Below are 17,321 nucleotides of genomic sequence, written 5' to 3' on the forward strand. Positions count from 1 at the left end.
CCAATATTTGGAACCAAGGACTGATCGCCCCAATCCACAAAAGTGGAGACAAATTTGACCCCAATAACTACTGTGGAATATGCGTCAACAGTAACCTTGGGAAAATCCTCTGCATTATCATTAACAGCAGACTCGTACATTTCCTCAATGAAAACAATGTACTGAGCAAATGTCAAATTGGCTTTTTACCCAATTACCGTACAACAGACCATGTTGCACACCCTAATTGACAACCAAACAAACCAAAACAAAGGCAAAGTCTTCTCATGCTTTGTTGATTTCAAAAAAGCCTTCGACTCAATTTGGCATGAGGGTCTGCTATACAAACTGATGGAAAGTGGTGTTGGGGGTAAAACATACGACATTATAAAATCCATGTACACAAACAACAAGTGTGCGGTTAAAATTGGCAAAAAACACAAATTTCTTCACACAGGGTCGTGGAGTGAGACAGGGATGCAACTCAAGCCCCACCCTCTTCAACATATATATCAACGAATTGGCGCGGGCACTAGAAAAGTCTGCAGCACCCGGCCTCACCCTACTAGAATCCGAAGTCACATGTCTACTGTTTGCTGACGATCTGGTGCTTCTGTCACCAACCAAGGAGGGCGTACAGCAGCACCTAGACCTTCTGCACAGATTCTGTCAGACCTGGGCCCTGACAGTAAATCTCAGTAAGAACAAAATAATGGTGTTCCAAAAAAGGTCCAGTCGCCAGGACCAGAAATACAAATTCCATCTAGACACTGTTGCCCTAGAGTACACAAACAAACTATACATACTTTGGCCTAAACATCAGCGCCACAGGTAACTTCCACAAAGCTGTGAACGATCTGAGAGACAAGGCAAGAAGGGCATTCTATGCCATCAAAAGAAACAGAAATTTCAACATACCAATTAGGATTTGGCTAAAAATACTTGAATCAGTCATAGAGCCCATTGCCCTTTACGGCTGTGAGGTCTGGGGTCCGCTCACCAACCAAGACTTCACAAAATGGGACAAACACCAAATTGAGACTCTGCATGCAGAATTCTGCAAAAATATCCTCCGTGTACAACGTAGAACACCAAATAATGCATGCAGAGCAGAATTAGGCCGATACCCACTAATTATCAAAATCCAGAAAAGAGCTGTTAAATTCTACAACCACCTAAAAGGAAGCGATTCCCAAACCTTCCATAACAAAGCCATCACCTACAGAGAGATGAACCTGGAGAAGAGTCCCCTAAGCAAGCTGGTCCTGGGGCTCTGTTCACAAACACAAACACACCCCACAGAGCCCCAGGACAGCAGCACAATCAGACCCAACCAAATCATGAGAAAACAAAAAGATAATTACTTGACACATTGGAAAGAATTAACAAAAAAACAGAGCAAACTAGACTGCTATTTGGCCCAAAGACAGACAGACAGACAGACAGACAGACAGACAGACAGACAGACAGACAGACAGACAAACAGACAGACAGACAGATGTTAGGTTCTAAATAAAAACTGACGGACAACTATAAAATACCAAGTTTATTCAGTCAAAGGATGGAACAGCTGAACAGACAAAGACATGTTTCCACCAGTGGTAGTATATATATATATAGCCCAATTTGGGTGGAGCATCCTCCTTCCCTCTAAACATGACATGTTTATTGCTGGGCAGGATGTTAAGTGATGCAGGCAATAAACTGTTCCTTCTCCCTTAACATGACTTGACCTCCATTCCTCACTAACCCACATCTCTCCATCCTTATCAGTTCCTGCCACCATGTGATTGCCTTTCCTTTACTCAATACATTCCAAGCTTAACTGCCTCCACCACAAACATTCCTCCTTCAGATAACCATTAACATCTGGTGTAGAAACCTGACTATGGTACTCAATACATTCCAAGCTTAACTGCGTCCACCATATACAGTTGAAGTCGGAAGTTTACATACACTTAGGTTGGAGTCATTAAAACTCATTTTTCAACCACTGCACAAATTTCTTGTTAACAAATTATAGTTGTCACGTTCTGACCTCTATTTCCTTTGTTTTTGTATTTATTTAGTATGGTCAGGGCGTGAGTTGGGTGGGCAGTCTATGTTTGTTTTTCTATGTTTTGGGGCATTTCTATGTTTTCGGCCTAGTATGGTTCTCAATCAGAGGCAGGTGTCATGAGTTGTCTCTGATTGAGAATCATACTTAGGTAGCCTGGGTTTCACTGTTTGTTTGTGGGTGATTGTTCCTGTCACTGTGTGTGTGTTGTCACAGGATAGGCTGTATAGGTTTTCACGTTCCGTTTGTTGTTTTGTAGAGTTAAGTTATTTCATGTATCGTTCAGTTTCCATTAATTAAAGAACATGAGTAATCACCACGCTGCGCTTTGGTCCGCTTCTTCTCCTCCTATAGACGAACACCGTTACAGAATCACCCACCACAACAGGACCAAGCGGTGTGGTAATGGGCAACGGAGAAAGCAGCAGCAGGAGCAGCGCGAGGAGGTATGGACATGGGAGGACGTTATGGACAGCAATGGCATGGAGTATACTACTTGGGAGGAGATCGACAGGTGGGCGGCCGACCCAGGGAGAGTGCCGGAGCCCGCCTGGGATTCGATGGAGCAGTGCGCAGAAGGCTATCAGAGAATGGAGTTGGCGAAGCAGGCACGGCGGCGCGGAAGGAAGCCCGGGAGTCAGCCCCAAAAATTTATTGGGGGGGGGCTAACAGGGAGTATGGCTACGCCAGGTAGGAGACCTGAGCCAACTTCCTGTGGTTACCGGGGGGCTAGAGAGACCGGGCAGGCACCGTGTTATGCTGTGGAGCGCACGGTGTCCCCAGTGCGGGTGCACAGCCCGGTGCGGTACATTCCAGCTCCGCGTATCGGCCGGGCTAGAGTGGGCATCGAGCCAAGTGCCATGAAGCCGGCTCTACGCATCTGGTCTCCAGTGCGTCTCCTTGGGCCGGCTTACATGGCACCAGCCTTGCGCACGGTGTCCCCGGTTCGCCTGCATAGCCCAGTGCGGGCTATTCCACCTCGCCGCACTGGCAGGGCGACCGGGACCATTCAACCGGGTAAGGTTGGGCAGGCTCGGTGCTCAAGAGCTCCAGTGCGCCTGCACGGCCCGGTCTATCCGTCACCACCTCCACACCCCAGCCCTCCGGTGGCAGCTCCCCGTACCAGGCTGTCTCTCCGGCCCATCCGTCCAGAGCCTTCCTCCTCTCCAGCGCTGCCGGAGTCTCCCGTCTGTCCGGCGCCTCTGCCGGAGTCTCCCGTCTGTCCGGCGCCTCTGCCGGAGCCTCCCGCCTGTCCGGCGCCGCTGCCGGAGCCTCCCGCCTGTCCGGCGCCTCTGCCGGAGCCTCCCGCCTGTCCGGCGCCTCTGCCGGAGCCTCCCGCCTGTCCGGCGCCTCTGCCGGAGCCTCCCGCCTGTCCGGCGCCTCTGCCGGAGCCTCCCGCCTGTCCGGCGCCTCTGCCGGAGCCTCCCGCCTGTCCGGCGCCTCTGCCGGAGCCTCCCGCCTGTCCGGCGCCTCTGCCGGAGCCTCCCGTCTGCCCAGCGCCGCCCGTCTGCCCAACGCCGCCAGCGCCGCCCGTCTGCCCAACGCCGCCAGCGCCGCCCGTCTGCCCAGCGCCGCCAGCGCCGCCCGTCTGCCCAGCGCCGCCAGCGCCGCCCGTCTGCCCAGCGCCGCCAGCGCCGCCCGTCTGCCCAGCGCCGCCAGCGCCGCCCGTCTGCCCAGCGCCGCCAGTGCCGCCCGTCTGCCAGGAGCCGCCAATGCCGCCCGTCTGCCAGGGGCCGCCAGTGCCGCCCGTCAGCCAGGGGCCGCCAGTGCCGCCCGTCAGCCAGGGGCCGCCAGTGCCGCCAGTCAGCCAGGGGCCGCCAGTGCCGCCCGTCAGCCAGGGGCCGCCAGTGCCGCCCGTCAGCCAGGGGCCGCCAGTGCCGCCAGTCAGCCAGGGGCCGCCAGTGCCGCCAGTCAGCCAGGGGCCGCTAGAGCCCCTCCGCCCGGAGCAGCTGCCCCTCCGTCCCGAGCAGCTGTCCCTCTGTCCCGAGCAGCTGCCCCTCTGTCCCGAGCAGCTGCCCCTCTGTCCCGAGCAGCTGCCCCTCTGTCCCGAGCAGCTGCCCCTCTGTCCCGAGCAGCTGCCCCTCTGTCCCGAGCAGCTGCCCCTCTGTCCCGAGCAGCTGCCCCTCTGTCCCAAGCAGCCCCTCTGTCCAGTGGGGTCATTGAGAGGGGTGGGCATGGTGTGTAAGCCACGGAGGCGGACAATAAGGCGGACTGAGACAATGGCGAAGTGGGGTCCGCGTCCCGCGCCAGAGCCGCCACCGCGGACAGACGCCCACCCAGACCCTCCCCTATAGGTCAAGGTTTTGCGGCCGGAGTCCGCACCTTTGGGGGGGGGGTACTGTCACGTTCTGACCTCTATTTCCTTTGTTTTTGTATTTATTTAGTATGGTCAGGGCGTGAGTTGGGTGGGCAGTCTATGTTTGTTTTTCTATGTTTTGGGGCAGTTCTATGTTTTCGGCCTAGTATGGTTCTCAATCAGAGGCAGGTGTCATGAGTTGTCTCTGATTGAGAATCATACTTAGGTAGCCTGGGTTTCACTGTTTGTTTGTGGGTGATTGTTCCTGTCACTGTGTGTGTGTGTTGTCACAGGATAGGCTGTATAGGTTTTCACGTTCCGTTTGTTGTTTTGTAGAGTTAAGTTATTTCATGTATCGTTCAGTTTCCATTAATTAAAGAACATGAGTAATCACCACGCTGCGCTTTGGTCCGCTTCTTCTCCTCCTATAGACGAACACCGTTACAATAGTTTTGGCAAGTCGGTTAGGACATCTACTTTGTGGGTGACACAAGCAATTTTTTCAACAATTGCTTACAGACAGATTATTTCACTTATAATTAATTGTATCACAATTCCAGTGGGTCAGAAGTTTACAAACACTAAGCTGACTGTGCCTTTAAACAGCTTGGAAAATTCCAGAAAATGATGTCATGGCTTTAGAAGCTTCTGACATCATGGGAAAATCAAAAGAAATCAGCCAAGACCTCAGAAGAAAAATGGTAGACCTCCACAAGTCTGGTTCATCCTTGTGAGCAATTTCCAAGCGCCTGAAGGTTCCACGTTCATCTGTACAAACAATAAGTATAAACACCATGGGACCACGCAGCCGTCATACTGCTCAGGAAGGAGACGCGTTCTGTCTCCTAGAGATTAATGTACTTTGGTGCAAAAAGTGCAAATCAATCCCAGAACAACAGCAAAGGACCTTGTGAAGATGCTGGAGGAAACGGGTACAAAAGTATCTATATCCACAGTAAAATGAGTCCTACATCGACATAACCTGAAAGGCCGCTCAGCAAGGAAGAAGCCACTGCTCCAAAACCGCTATGGACAATATTTTAAGTTTAGAGTCAGAACCCATCAGAGAGATAGATAGATAGAGAGATAGACAAACATTGTCATTGTAACATTGATTGAAGAGCATTATAACCAAAACCATTATTTTTGAAGGTATTTTCAAACATGTTATCTTCTCTCACCTCAGTCTCTCCCCTGGCCTGCATCTCTGTCCTGAAGTCCTCCAGACTACCCAGAATGCTGTGGGGGAGGACCATCCCCTGGGCATCGAAGCGAGGTCCCCCCGGTCCTGACAAAACCACACTACAACATCACCTCTCCATTAACTAAACACTATTCAAATTCTAAATACTTGATTCATCCCACGGGGGCCATTATGTAGGCAGGAGAGTAGATATACAACATAGAAGAGCACCAGTGGAGGCTGCTGAGGGGAGGACGGCTCATAATAATGGCTGGAACGGAGTCAATGGAATGGCATCAAACACATCTTTTATATGTTTGATACCAGTCTAGTGACTCCCTCCCAGCCATTATTATGAGCCGTCCTCCCCTCAGCAGCCTCCACTGAAGAGCACACAACATAACAACGGACAGCACCAATAGTTCTATACAGCATGAGGATGAATGATAACAGTCTAGGTGACTAAAGAACAGTCAAAACAGATGAACTGTACATGAATATGAATATAAAGGTGAAGTGGATTTTAGACATTCGTTTCTGAGCCCCTTTCCTTGTTTGTCTTCACCAGTGGTTCCCAACCGTTTCATAGTTCCGTACCCCTTCAAACACTCAACCTCCAGCTGTACCCCTTCAAACACTCAACCTCCAGCTGTACCCCTTCAAACACTCAACCTCCAGCTGTACCCCTTCAAACACTCAACCTCCAGCCGTACCCCTTCAAACACTCAACCTCCAGCTGTACCCCTTCAAACACTCAACCTCCAGCTGTACCCCCTCTAGCACCAGGGTCAGCTGTACCCCCTCTAGCACCAGGGTCAGCGCACTCTCAAATGTTGTTTTTTGCCATCATTGTAAGCCTGCCACACACACGCTATACAATACATTTATTAAACATAAGAAATGGCGTTTGAGTTTTCGTCACAACTCGACTCGTGGGAAGTGACAAAGAGCTCTTATATGATCAGGGCACAAATAATAATATAATAATAATCAATAATTTTGCTATTTATTTAACCATCTTACATATAAAACCTTATTTGTTAATCGAGATTGTATTGTATTGGAGAGTCTTAAATCTTAGTCTTAAATCATTTTCCACACACAGTCTATTCCTGTATTTAGTTTTCATGCTAGCGAGGGCCGGGAATCCACTCTCACATAGGTACGTGGTTGCAAAGGGCATCAGTGTCTTAACAGTACAATTTTCCAAGGCAGGACACTCTGAGCGCTGCCCAATCCAGAAATCTGGCAGTGGCTTCTGATTCAATTCACTTTTCACAGGACCGCTTGTTGCAATTTCCATGAGGCTCTTTTGTTCAGATATCGGTAAGTATAGTTTTACCATGCTGGTAATTTATGAACATTTGAACATCTTGGCCATGTTCTGTTATAATCTCCACCCGGCACAGCCAGAAGAGGACTGGCCACCCCTCAAAGCCTGGTTCCTCTCTAGGTTTCTTCCTAGGTTTTGGCCTTTCTAGGGAGTTTTTCCTAGCCACCGTGTTTCTACACCTTCATTGCTTGCTGTTTGGGGTTTTAGGCTGGGTTTCTGTACAGTACTTTGAGATATCAGCTGATGTAAGAAGGGCTATATAAATAAATTATATTGATTGATTGACTGGAGGCAGGGCATGAAAGGGATAACGAATCCAGTTGTTTGTGTCGTCCGTTTCGGGAAAGTACCTGCGTAATTCCACACCCAACTCACTCAGGTGCTTCGTTGTATTACATTTGGCACACACAAAAATCACACAATGATGGAAAGTCCTGTGTGTTGTCCTTGTTAATGCAGACAGAGAAGAGCTCCAACTTCTTAATCATAGCCTTAATTTTGTCCCGCACATAGTTGCGGAGAGTCCCTGTAATCCTAATCATTCAGGTGAGAAAAAACATCACCCAGACAGGCCAGTCGTGTGAGAAACTCATCATCATGCAAGCGGTCAGACTAGTGAAAATGATGGTCAGCAATGAAGACTTTAAGCTTCAATTCAATTCAATTCAAAAATATGTGTCAATACTTTGCCCCTTGATAACCAGCGCACCTCTGTATGTTGTAAAAGCGTTACATGGTCGCTGCCCATATCATTGCATAATGCAGAAAATACACAAGAGTTCAGGGGCCTTGCTTTAACAAAGTTAACCATTTTCACTGTAGTGTCTAAAATGTATTTCAAGCTGTCAGGCATTCCCTTGGCAGCAAGAGCCTCTTGGTGGATGCTGCAGTGTACCCAAGTGGCATCGGGAGCAACCACTCCACTATGTCTTCTTGTCATATCTTTTGTACCATCAGTACAGATACCAACATGAGCAGCAGCTACGTGACCTGTTTGTCTACACGGCTGGTCACAGACACCTGGTCCTGTTTGTCTACACGGCTGGTCACAGACACCTGGTCCTGTTTGTCTACACGGCTGGTCACAGACACCTGGTCCTGTTTGTCTACACGGCTGGTCACAGACACCTGGTCCTGTTTGTCTACACGGCTGGTCACAGACACCTGGTCCTGTTTGTCTACACGGCTGGTCACAGACACCTGGTCCTGTTTGTCTACACGGCTGGTCACAGACACCTGGTCCTGTTTGTCTACACGGCTGGTCACAGACACCTGGTCCTGTTTGTCTACACGGCTGGTCACAGACACCTGGTCCTGTTTGTCTACACCACTGGTCACAGACACCTGGTCCTGAAGGGCTATAGTGTGTTGCAGGCTTTTGCACCAGCCCAGCTCTAAAACACACCTGATAGAACTAATCACGAGCTTGAGAATCCCACACACCTGATTGAACTAATCACGGGCTTGAGAATCCCACACACCCCGGTAGCTCTCTAGGACCAGGAAGGGTGACCACAACCGTGATACACCACACCTGTACTTCACAACTCTGGCCAGAAGGGGCAGTGTAGCCAGCTCACCTGTGTAGTCCAGTGGCTGTGTGGTGGTGTCCTGGGCCAGGGGGCGGGCCACCGCTACCCTCACCCCCTTTCTGATGTCATCAGGTGGGCGGGTCTTACGCACCAGCACGCGGGTCACAGCTGCAGGTTTCTGGGGTTCTTTAGGGGGCTGGGGCACCCGCAACTATGGACGTACACACACACACACACACACACAAAAGGATGACAGGTAGCCTAGCAGATAGAGGGTTGGGACAGTCACTATAAAGTTGCTACTTCGAAACCCCGAGCCGGAAAGGTGGATGAATCTGCCCAGCTAATCTCCACCATGAGCTGCTCCCCCGGCACCTCTCTGATTCAGAGGGTTGAATGAGGAAAACACATTTAGGTTGAATGCATTCAGTTGTGCAACTGACTACGTCTCCCCTTACTATTTATTATGTATGCATACACACACCTTACGTACACACACACCCACACACACCCACACACACCCACACACACCCACACACACAAACATACACACACACCTTACGTACACACACACCCACACACACCCACACACACAAACATACACACACACCTTACGTACACACACACCCACACACACACACCTTACGTACACACACCTTACGTACACACAAACATACACACACACCTTACGTACACACACACCCACACATACCCACACACACAAACATACACACACACCTTACGTACACACACACCCACACAGCCCAAACAACTACCTCTTTCCCTACTGTATTTAATTTATTTATTTACTTATTTTGCTCCTTTGCACCCCATTATTTGTATTTCTACTTTGCACATTCTTCCATTGCAAAACTACCATTCCAGTGTTTTACTTGCTATATTGAATTTACTTTGCCACCATGGCCTTTTTTTTGCCTTTACCTCCCTTATCTCACCTCATTTGGGGCGGCAGGGTAGCCTAGTGGTTAGAGCGTTGGACTAGTAACCGGAAGGTTGTGAGTTCAAACCCCCGAGCTGACAAGGTACAAATCTGTCGTTCTGCCCCTGAACAGGCAGTTAATTAACCCACTGTTCCCAGGCCGTCATTGAAAATAAGAATTTGTTCTTAACTGACTTGCCTGGTTAAATAAAGGTAAAATAAAATTTGCTCACATCGTATTTAGACTTGTTTATACTGTATTATTGACTGTATGTTTGTTTTACTCCATGTGTAATTCTGTGTCGTTGTATGTGTCGAACTGCTTTGCTTTATCTTGGCCAGGTCGCAATTGTAAATGAGAACTTGCCTACCTGGTTAAATAAAGGTGAAATAAAAAATAAATAAATTTAAAAAACACCCACACACACAAACATACACACACACATTATGTACACACACATACACACATACGCACACGCAAACATTATGTACACATGCACACACACACCTTCTCCAGGTCCTCAGGTCTGATGGCCAGGGCCTGGATGTCCTCTCCTTTAAGAGTGGGGCTCTGAGGCTGCTCTTCACTCAGACACGAGGAGAAATCCTCTGACACTTTCAGACGTTTCTTCTCTGGAGACGAGAGGACAGGATGAGGACAGGAGAGAACCAACTGTTTCATTCCAAGCATATGGGGCCAACATGGCACCTGTTCAAATTCTGAATAATAAACCCAGCTTCCCCATTTCTGAGTGTATTTGTTTTTGGCTTGCAGTCACATGGGAAAAACCAAGTCTCCCGGGATGACACACACAGCCAACTACTGAACCAACAGCATCTGACTTAACAATCACCTACTCATAGACCAGGCTACATCTGAACTACTGAACCAACAGCATCAGACTTAACAATCACCTACTCATAGACCAGGCTACATCTGAACTACTGAACCAACAGCATCAGACTTAACAATCACCTACTCATAGACCAGGCTACATCTGAACTACTGAACCAACAGCATCAGACTTAACAATCACCTACTCATAGACCAGGCTGCATCTGAACTACTGAACCAACAGCATCTGACTTAACAATCACCTACTCATAGACCAGGCTACATCTGAACTACTGAACCAACAGCATCAGACTTAACAATCACCTACTCATAGACCAGGCTACATCTGAACTACTGAACCAACAGCATCAGACTTAACAATCACCTACTCATAGACCAGGCTACATCTGAACTACTGAACCAACAGCATCTGACTTAACAATCACCTACTCATAGACCAGGCTACATCTGAACTACTGAACCAACAGCATCAGACTTAACAATCACCTACTCATAGACCAGGCTACATCTGAACTACTGAACCAACAGCATCAGACTTAACAATCACCTACTCATAGACCAGGCTACATCTGAACTACTGAACCAACAGCATCAGACTTAACAATCACCTACTCATAGACCAGGCTACATCTGAACTACTGAACCAACAGCATCAGACTTAACAATCACCTACTCATAGACCAGGCTACATCTGAACTACTGAACCAACAGCATCAGACTTAACAATCACCTACTCATAGACCAGGCTACATCTGAACTACTGAACCAACAGCATCAGACTTAACAATCACCTACTCATAGACCAGGCTGCATCTGAACTACTGAACCAACAGCATCTGACTTAACAATCACCTACTCATAGACCAGGCTACATCTGAACTACTGAACCAACAGCATCAGACTTAACAATCACCTACTCATAGACCAGGCTACATCTGAACTACTGAACCAACAGCATCCGACTTAACAATCACCTACTCATAGACCAGGCTACATCTGAACTACTGAACCAACAGCATCTGACTTAACAATCACCTACTCATAGACCAGGCTACATCTGAACTACTGAACCAACAGCATCAGACTTAACAATCACCTACTCATAGACCAGGCTACATCTGAACTACTGAGCCAACAGCATCAGACTTAACAATCACCTACTCATAGACCAGGCTACATCTGAACTACTGAACCAACAGCATCAGACTTAACAATCACCTACTCATAGACCAGGCTGCATCTGAACTACTGAACCAACAGCATCTGACTTAACAATCACCTACTCATAGACCAGGCTACATCTGAACTACTGAACCAACAGCATCAGACTTAACAATCACCTACTCATAGACCAGGCTACATCTGAACTACTGAACCAACAGCATCAGACTTAACAATCACCTACTCATAGACCAGATTACATCTGAACTACTGAACCAACAGCATCTGACTTAACAATCACCTACTCATAGACCAGGCTACATCTGAACTACTGAACCAACAGCATCAGACTTAACAATCACCTACTCATAGACCAGGCTACATCTGAACTACTGAACCAACAGCATCAGACTTAACAATCACCTACTCATAGACCAGGCTGCATCTGAACTACTGAACCAACAGCATCAGACTTAACAATCACCTACTCATAGACCAGGCTACATCTGAACTACTGAACCAACAGCATCAGACTTAACAATCACCTACTCATAGACCAGGCTACATCTGAACTACTGAACCAACAGCATCTGACTTTACAAACACTAACCCATAGACCAGGCTACATCTGAAATGTAGACCCGTGATTTGCTGCAAGCAAAGCTATTGTTACATGACCTCCTGACCTTGAGAGAAAGAGTGGAGCAGAATATTCACACACACACACACACACACACACACACAGACACACACACACATAGTTATGCAATTCTGTTCATCTTCAGCGCTCCAACTGCAACAGAGTCTGTCCCTGGTTACCATGACCACCGCACAACCCACCGCTCATCTTTTGAGTCTGTCCTTGGTTACCATGACCACCGCACAACCCACAGCTCATCTCCTGAGTCTGTCCCTGGTTACCATGACCACCACACAACCCACTGCTCATCTTTTGAGTCTGTCCCTGGTTACCATGACCACCGCACAACCCACAGCTCATCTTTTGAGTCTGTCCCTGGTTACCATGACCACCACACAACCCACCGCTCATCTTTTGAGTCTGTCCCTGGTTACCATGACCACCACACAACCCACAGCTCATCTTTTGAGTCTGTCCTTGGTTACCATGACCACCACACAACCCACAGCTCATCTTTTGAGTCTGTCCCTGGTTACCATGACCACCACACAACCCACTGCTCATCTTTTGAGTCTGTCCCTGGTTACCATGACCACCACACAACCCACTGCTCATCTTTTGAGTCTGTCCCTGGTTACCATGACCACCGCACAACCCACAGCTCATCTTTTGAGTCTGTCCCTGGTTACCATGACCACCACACAACCCACAGCTCATCTTTTGAGTCTGTCCTTGGTTACCATGACCACCACACAACCCACAGCTCATCTTTTGAGTCTGTCCCTGGTTACCATGACCACCATACAACCCACAGCTCATCTTTTGAGTCTGTCCCTGGTTACCATGACCACCACACAACCCACCGCTCATCTTTTGAGTCTGTCCCTGGTTACCATGACCACCACACAACTTTTGCTTCTCTACCTTTTGCTTTTCTATCCTTTTCTAACCCCCCTCTCCCCCCCTCTCCCTGCCACCTGTTCTGAGACTCAGTACATTCTGCGTGGTTTTCAGAGGAGGGTAGCACCTTGCGGAGAGTGAGGGAAGGCCACAGAAGGGATAAAAGAAAAACTGCAGGAGTCTCATCCTTCATAGTGGGTGTCCTTGGCACACAATGGAAGGCAACGGGGACACTGAGGCTCCACATGCACTAGCTTTTGTGACTGTATCCTCATTATGTACACATACACACCAGCGTTCACACAAAAATAAACACACACACACAACGACAGAGCCCCACGTATACAAATACACACCTATGCCTCGAGAATGTCTCTTTTACAGAGTAAAGACAGGAAATTAGATTTCACTGTGTCCTTGGGGGTCTTGTTCCTATCTCTCTTCTTTCTCCCTCTCTTTTATTTTCATTTTATTTCACACTTATTTTACCAGGTAAGTTGACTGAGAACAAATTCTCGTTCATGACTATCTACCCGGCCGGCTACATTCTTCTCACCCATATACCCCCCCCCCCCACACACACACACGTATGGACTAACGTTAACAAACAGAGAGAGGAAGAGCGGGAGGGGTCAGGAGGATAATGTTAAGTGTGTGTGTGTTTAGTTAGCTAGCTAATAGTATAACAGCTATGTTAGCTAGCTATATTCTTACATACCTGGCGGGGTCCGAGGTCTCGCCTCCTTTTTGGGAGTTTTGCCAGTGGATTTGCCTAGACTTGCCATGTCAATGCTTAGGCTAGCTAAGGTAACGTTAGTTAGTTGTAGCCTAGCTAGTTAGTCAATTCGGCAGCTGAGCAAGTTGTTTTAGCTAAAGTAAATTGTTGTCACGCAGGGAGACAAGAAAGTTACAATTGTCCCTAAACAGTGACATTTATACAATGTATACAAAAGCAACTTCTTCGTTGAGTAAACTTTTGATAGCTAGCATCTGGCCTTGTCATTCGTGTCTCTTTCTCCCCGCTGCCTCACGGTACCCATGGCAACGGACGCTTGGCTGCTGTTAAAGGGATGCTCACTTTCTGTCGGACAACAATTAAATCCAACAGCGCCGAATGAGAATTTCCCTCGAAGAAAATTCATTAAGCCTAATTCTAGGCGGTAGGCAGCACAAAGTAACACATACTATTTGTATAAAATTGCAACTATGGCACTTTGGTATATATATATATATATATATATGTTGACGATGCTCTCATGTTTTGTTCCTCAATACATTAGGCCTTTATTTGTTGGAGTATTTAATCACAAAATGTAATGAAAAGGAAAGGAAAGAAAATGTCATTGATCTCGCCAATAGTGAATAGGCTTGTAAGGCTTATTTCAGCTCATACAAGAAGGCTAAATGGCCAGATGTGTCACCGTGTGCCAGCAGTTGGTAAACAATTACGTACGGCTATGTTGATATTGAATTCAAAACACCAGATCATCACAATCTCCCATAGCCTCAATTTATCCAACCACCACAGCGTGCGCAAAACCCCCAGAGTGCCTGTCTTGGCGGTGCACATTGCAGTAGAACTGGCCGCTTCCATTGTTCCATAATCGTCGAACACTCGGTGTCCTCCCGGAGAACATAACAATCTCTCCGCTTCTGCCAATCAGCAGTTCTGGCAACTAGCTGTTGGGAGAGACGAGCAGATGACCCATGCCGTGTGACGCGAACGAGCCAGGCGCGTGCATGGGTATAAAAACAACACCAAAAGACATCTGTTTCTGGACCACCCAGACTAGATGTGCGCAAACACACAGGTGTCACGAGGACCACATGTAGTTTCCAAACCTCACAGGTTGGAATATTACAGGATCCACCCAGGCATCCACACTGCCCTACAGGCAAGTATAGGCTACATTTCACATGCCACTTAAGTGAGACAACATTATGGAGGTAAAAGGTAACCCATCAACTTGCTCACCGACCACCACAACCAACATTCCCGTCGCCCATCAGCGGGCTGAACCTTCTCAGTTCCCCGGGACCAGAGCCCTGAGCCCCGGCTCCTCCAAGGTCCTGCTGGCATACAAAAACGTAACCCAGCACCTGAACTCACCGGGGCTCAAAGCCAGCATGGGTTTCCTTAAAATGGTCACGTCTCAGTGGAAGCACCAGGAAAAGAAGGGGAGGGTGGTGCGGTCCCAAAGCACAACTAGCTGGCTTCCACCTCCCTCCGATGGCCACTCTTGCAAGAGGTCGCCACTGGACCAGCTATCTGCTCTGGTTCTCCAGGGGCAGATTCGGTTCGGCGAGGACGACCCAAGGCTCGCCCAGGAATCTCCGCAGGACCCGCTGAGCTCCACCAAGCCGCATAACTGCAGGCGCATCGTGGTTCTGGGTGCACCCCGGGTGGGCAAGACTTCAATCTTGCGACGGTACCTCTGGGACGGCTTCGTGGAGGAGTACCAGCCCACCTCCGAGGATTTCCTCCGGAAAATGTTCCACATCCGCGGGGAGACGTATCAGATCGACGTACTGGACGCCTCCGGAGAGAGGAGCTTCCCGGCGAAACGCAGGCTCTCCATACTAACCGGTGCGTAACGGGAATGTAGGCTATAACGGGGGTCCTTATCATGGTCTCTATGTTGGAGCGTGCTGGAGGTGCCTCAACGGTTGTTGTTATCGCAGTGTTAAAGATGTAAATGCATACAAATGAATAAGCCTCTCTCTCCGCGTAGATGTGGCGTGCGTAAAAGTGGACATGCTTGCTTTATAAACGATGAGAGAGAATATAAATATGTGTATATGGACGTATAAGTTATGATAGAATAGCATATAGAATAGAATAAAACATAATATAATATAAACTTTATCCCAGAAGGAACTTCAGTTCAAATTGCTAATGAGAATATGACAATGTGGGCTATAATGAAAATATAGGCTATAATATTTCGGTCTCCTCCTGTGTTCTGTATAGGTGACATATTCCTTCTGGTCTTCACCCTGGACGACCGGAGCTCGTTCGAGGAGGTGTGTGCCCTGCGCACTGAGATCCTCGCGGCCAAAACCAAGCTCCTCAAGCCCACCAGGACGGGCCAGAGCGCACGGGTCCCCACGGTAGTCTGCGCTAACAAGGTGGACTTGTCCCCAGCGGAGAGAGTACTTTCCCGGGCAGAGGTGCTCCGAGCCCTCGGTGAGGACTGCGCCTACTTCGAGACCTCCGCCAAAGACCGCACTAATCTGGAGGAGGTATTCGAGGCTCTGGCTAAACGGGGCGGGTTGCCAACTGAAACTAGTCCGTCGCAGCACCGCAAAGTTTCGATTCGGTCGTACCAGGCGCTGAAAGAGGGCAGAGCGGCCGGGAGAGGGAGCCAGGCGACCGGTTGTAAGGCTCCGTGTGGGGCGCTGTATCCGCTCGCTCGTCGGCCGAGTTTCAGCACTGATCTCCGTCAAGTCCTCGGCCCCGACTCCGCACGGAAGCCGGGCAAGCCGCTGGAGAAGTGTCAGATTCAGTGAAGGAGCCAAAGACAGACTGGACTGGTTTATAAGGGTGTGTGGAGCGAGGAAAAACAATCACGTTTGATTTCCACAAATTCATTCTGCTAAATGTAGATATGACTGTGAATAGTATTTGCACCAGGGACTTGAACACTACTAATAGCCTACCAAATGTGCAGAAGTTGTGCAATTGTGGGTCTCAATCTAATGTGAAATATATATTTTTGAAATGAATAAAAAAAAAACATTTTTGATCATGTATTATAGTGTGCGTCTCCTTGAGGGGCGGAAGAGGAGAGAGTGGGAGTAAGAGGACATTGAGTCAGGGACTTGACTTCATTGACTTTATTGCATAACACGTTTCATGAGTCCTACAGACAGAAATAGAGAGCGAGAGAAAGAGCGAGAGAGTGAATAGTGGAGAAAGAGAGAGAGTGTGTGTGTGTGTGTGTGTGTGTGTGTGTGTGTGTGTGTGTGAGTGAGTGTGTGTGCTTGTGTGTGTGTGCGTCAGACAGAAAGGCAGAGCAGTATTGACTGCAGCAGAGTCGTGATCAACCAGAGGGTTGTACTGTACTACCTAGCCTACACAACTCACTGTCTGCAGTAGACTGGGTCGTTTCTGGTTGCTAAATCCTCTTTACATTCCGTCTATGAGTCAGATTTTTTCACACACATACATCTGTAACTCCATACTATAGAGCCCTGTTCTATATATTCAGCATGATGATGATGATGATGATGATGAGGATGAGGATGATGATGATGTAATGATGATAATGAGGATGAGGATGATGATGGTGGTGATGATGATGACGGTAATGATGATGATGGTAATTATGATGATGGTGATGGTGATGATGAAGGTGACGATTACGTTGTTGTTTATGATGATGAATAGGCGTAATGACACTGACAAAAGAGTCGTAGGATATTTTTTCAACCGCAATCAGTGC

The 17,321-nt window shown here is 48.3% G+C and overlaps 1 protein-coding gene and 1 pseudogene across 1 annotated transcript in view; one reads left to right on the plus strand and one right to left on the minus strand.

The window, feature by feature from the left end:
* The window catches only part of LOC139370518 (mycbp associated protein), a 48,787-nt gene extending 34,797 nt beyond the window's left edge, over positions 1 to 13,990 (minus strand). The window contains exons 1-4 of the mRNA XM_071110047.1: positions 13,595 to 13,990; positions 9,828 to 9,952; positions 8,428 to 8,590; positions 5,513 to 5,619 (exon numbers count right to left, since the gene is read on the minus strand). Coding sequence (XP_070966148.1) covers positions 5,513 to 5,619; positions 8,428 to 8,590; positions 9,828 to 9,952; positions 13,595 to 13,661 — 462 coding nt within the window. The 5' untranslated portion in view covers positions 13,662 to 13,990. The remainder of the gene's footprint in view (positions 1 to 5,512; positions 5,620 to 8,427; positions 8,591 to 9,827; positions 9,953 to 13,594) is intronic.
* An 803-nt stretch (positions 13,991 to 14,793) lies between these two features.
* LOC139369552 (GTP-binding protein Rhes-like) lies at positions 14,794 to 16,504 on the plus strand (annotated as a pseudogene).
* Positions 16,505 to 17,321: the final 817 nt, after the last annotated feature.

This window comes from Oncorhynchus clarkii, chromosome 17, assembly GCF_045791955.1.
Source record: "Oncorhynchus clarkii lewisi isolate Uvic-CL-2024 chromosome 17, UVic_Ocla_1.0, whole genome shotgun sequence".
NCBI lineage: Eukaryota > Metazoa > Chordata > Actinopteri > Salmoniformes > Salmonidae > Oncorhynchus > Oncorhynchus clarkii.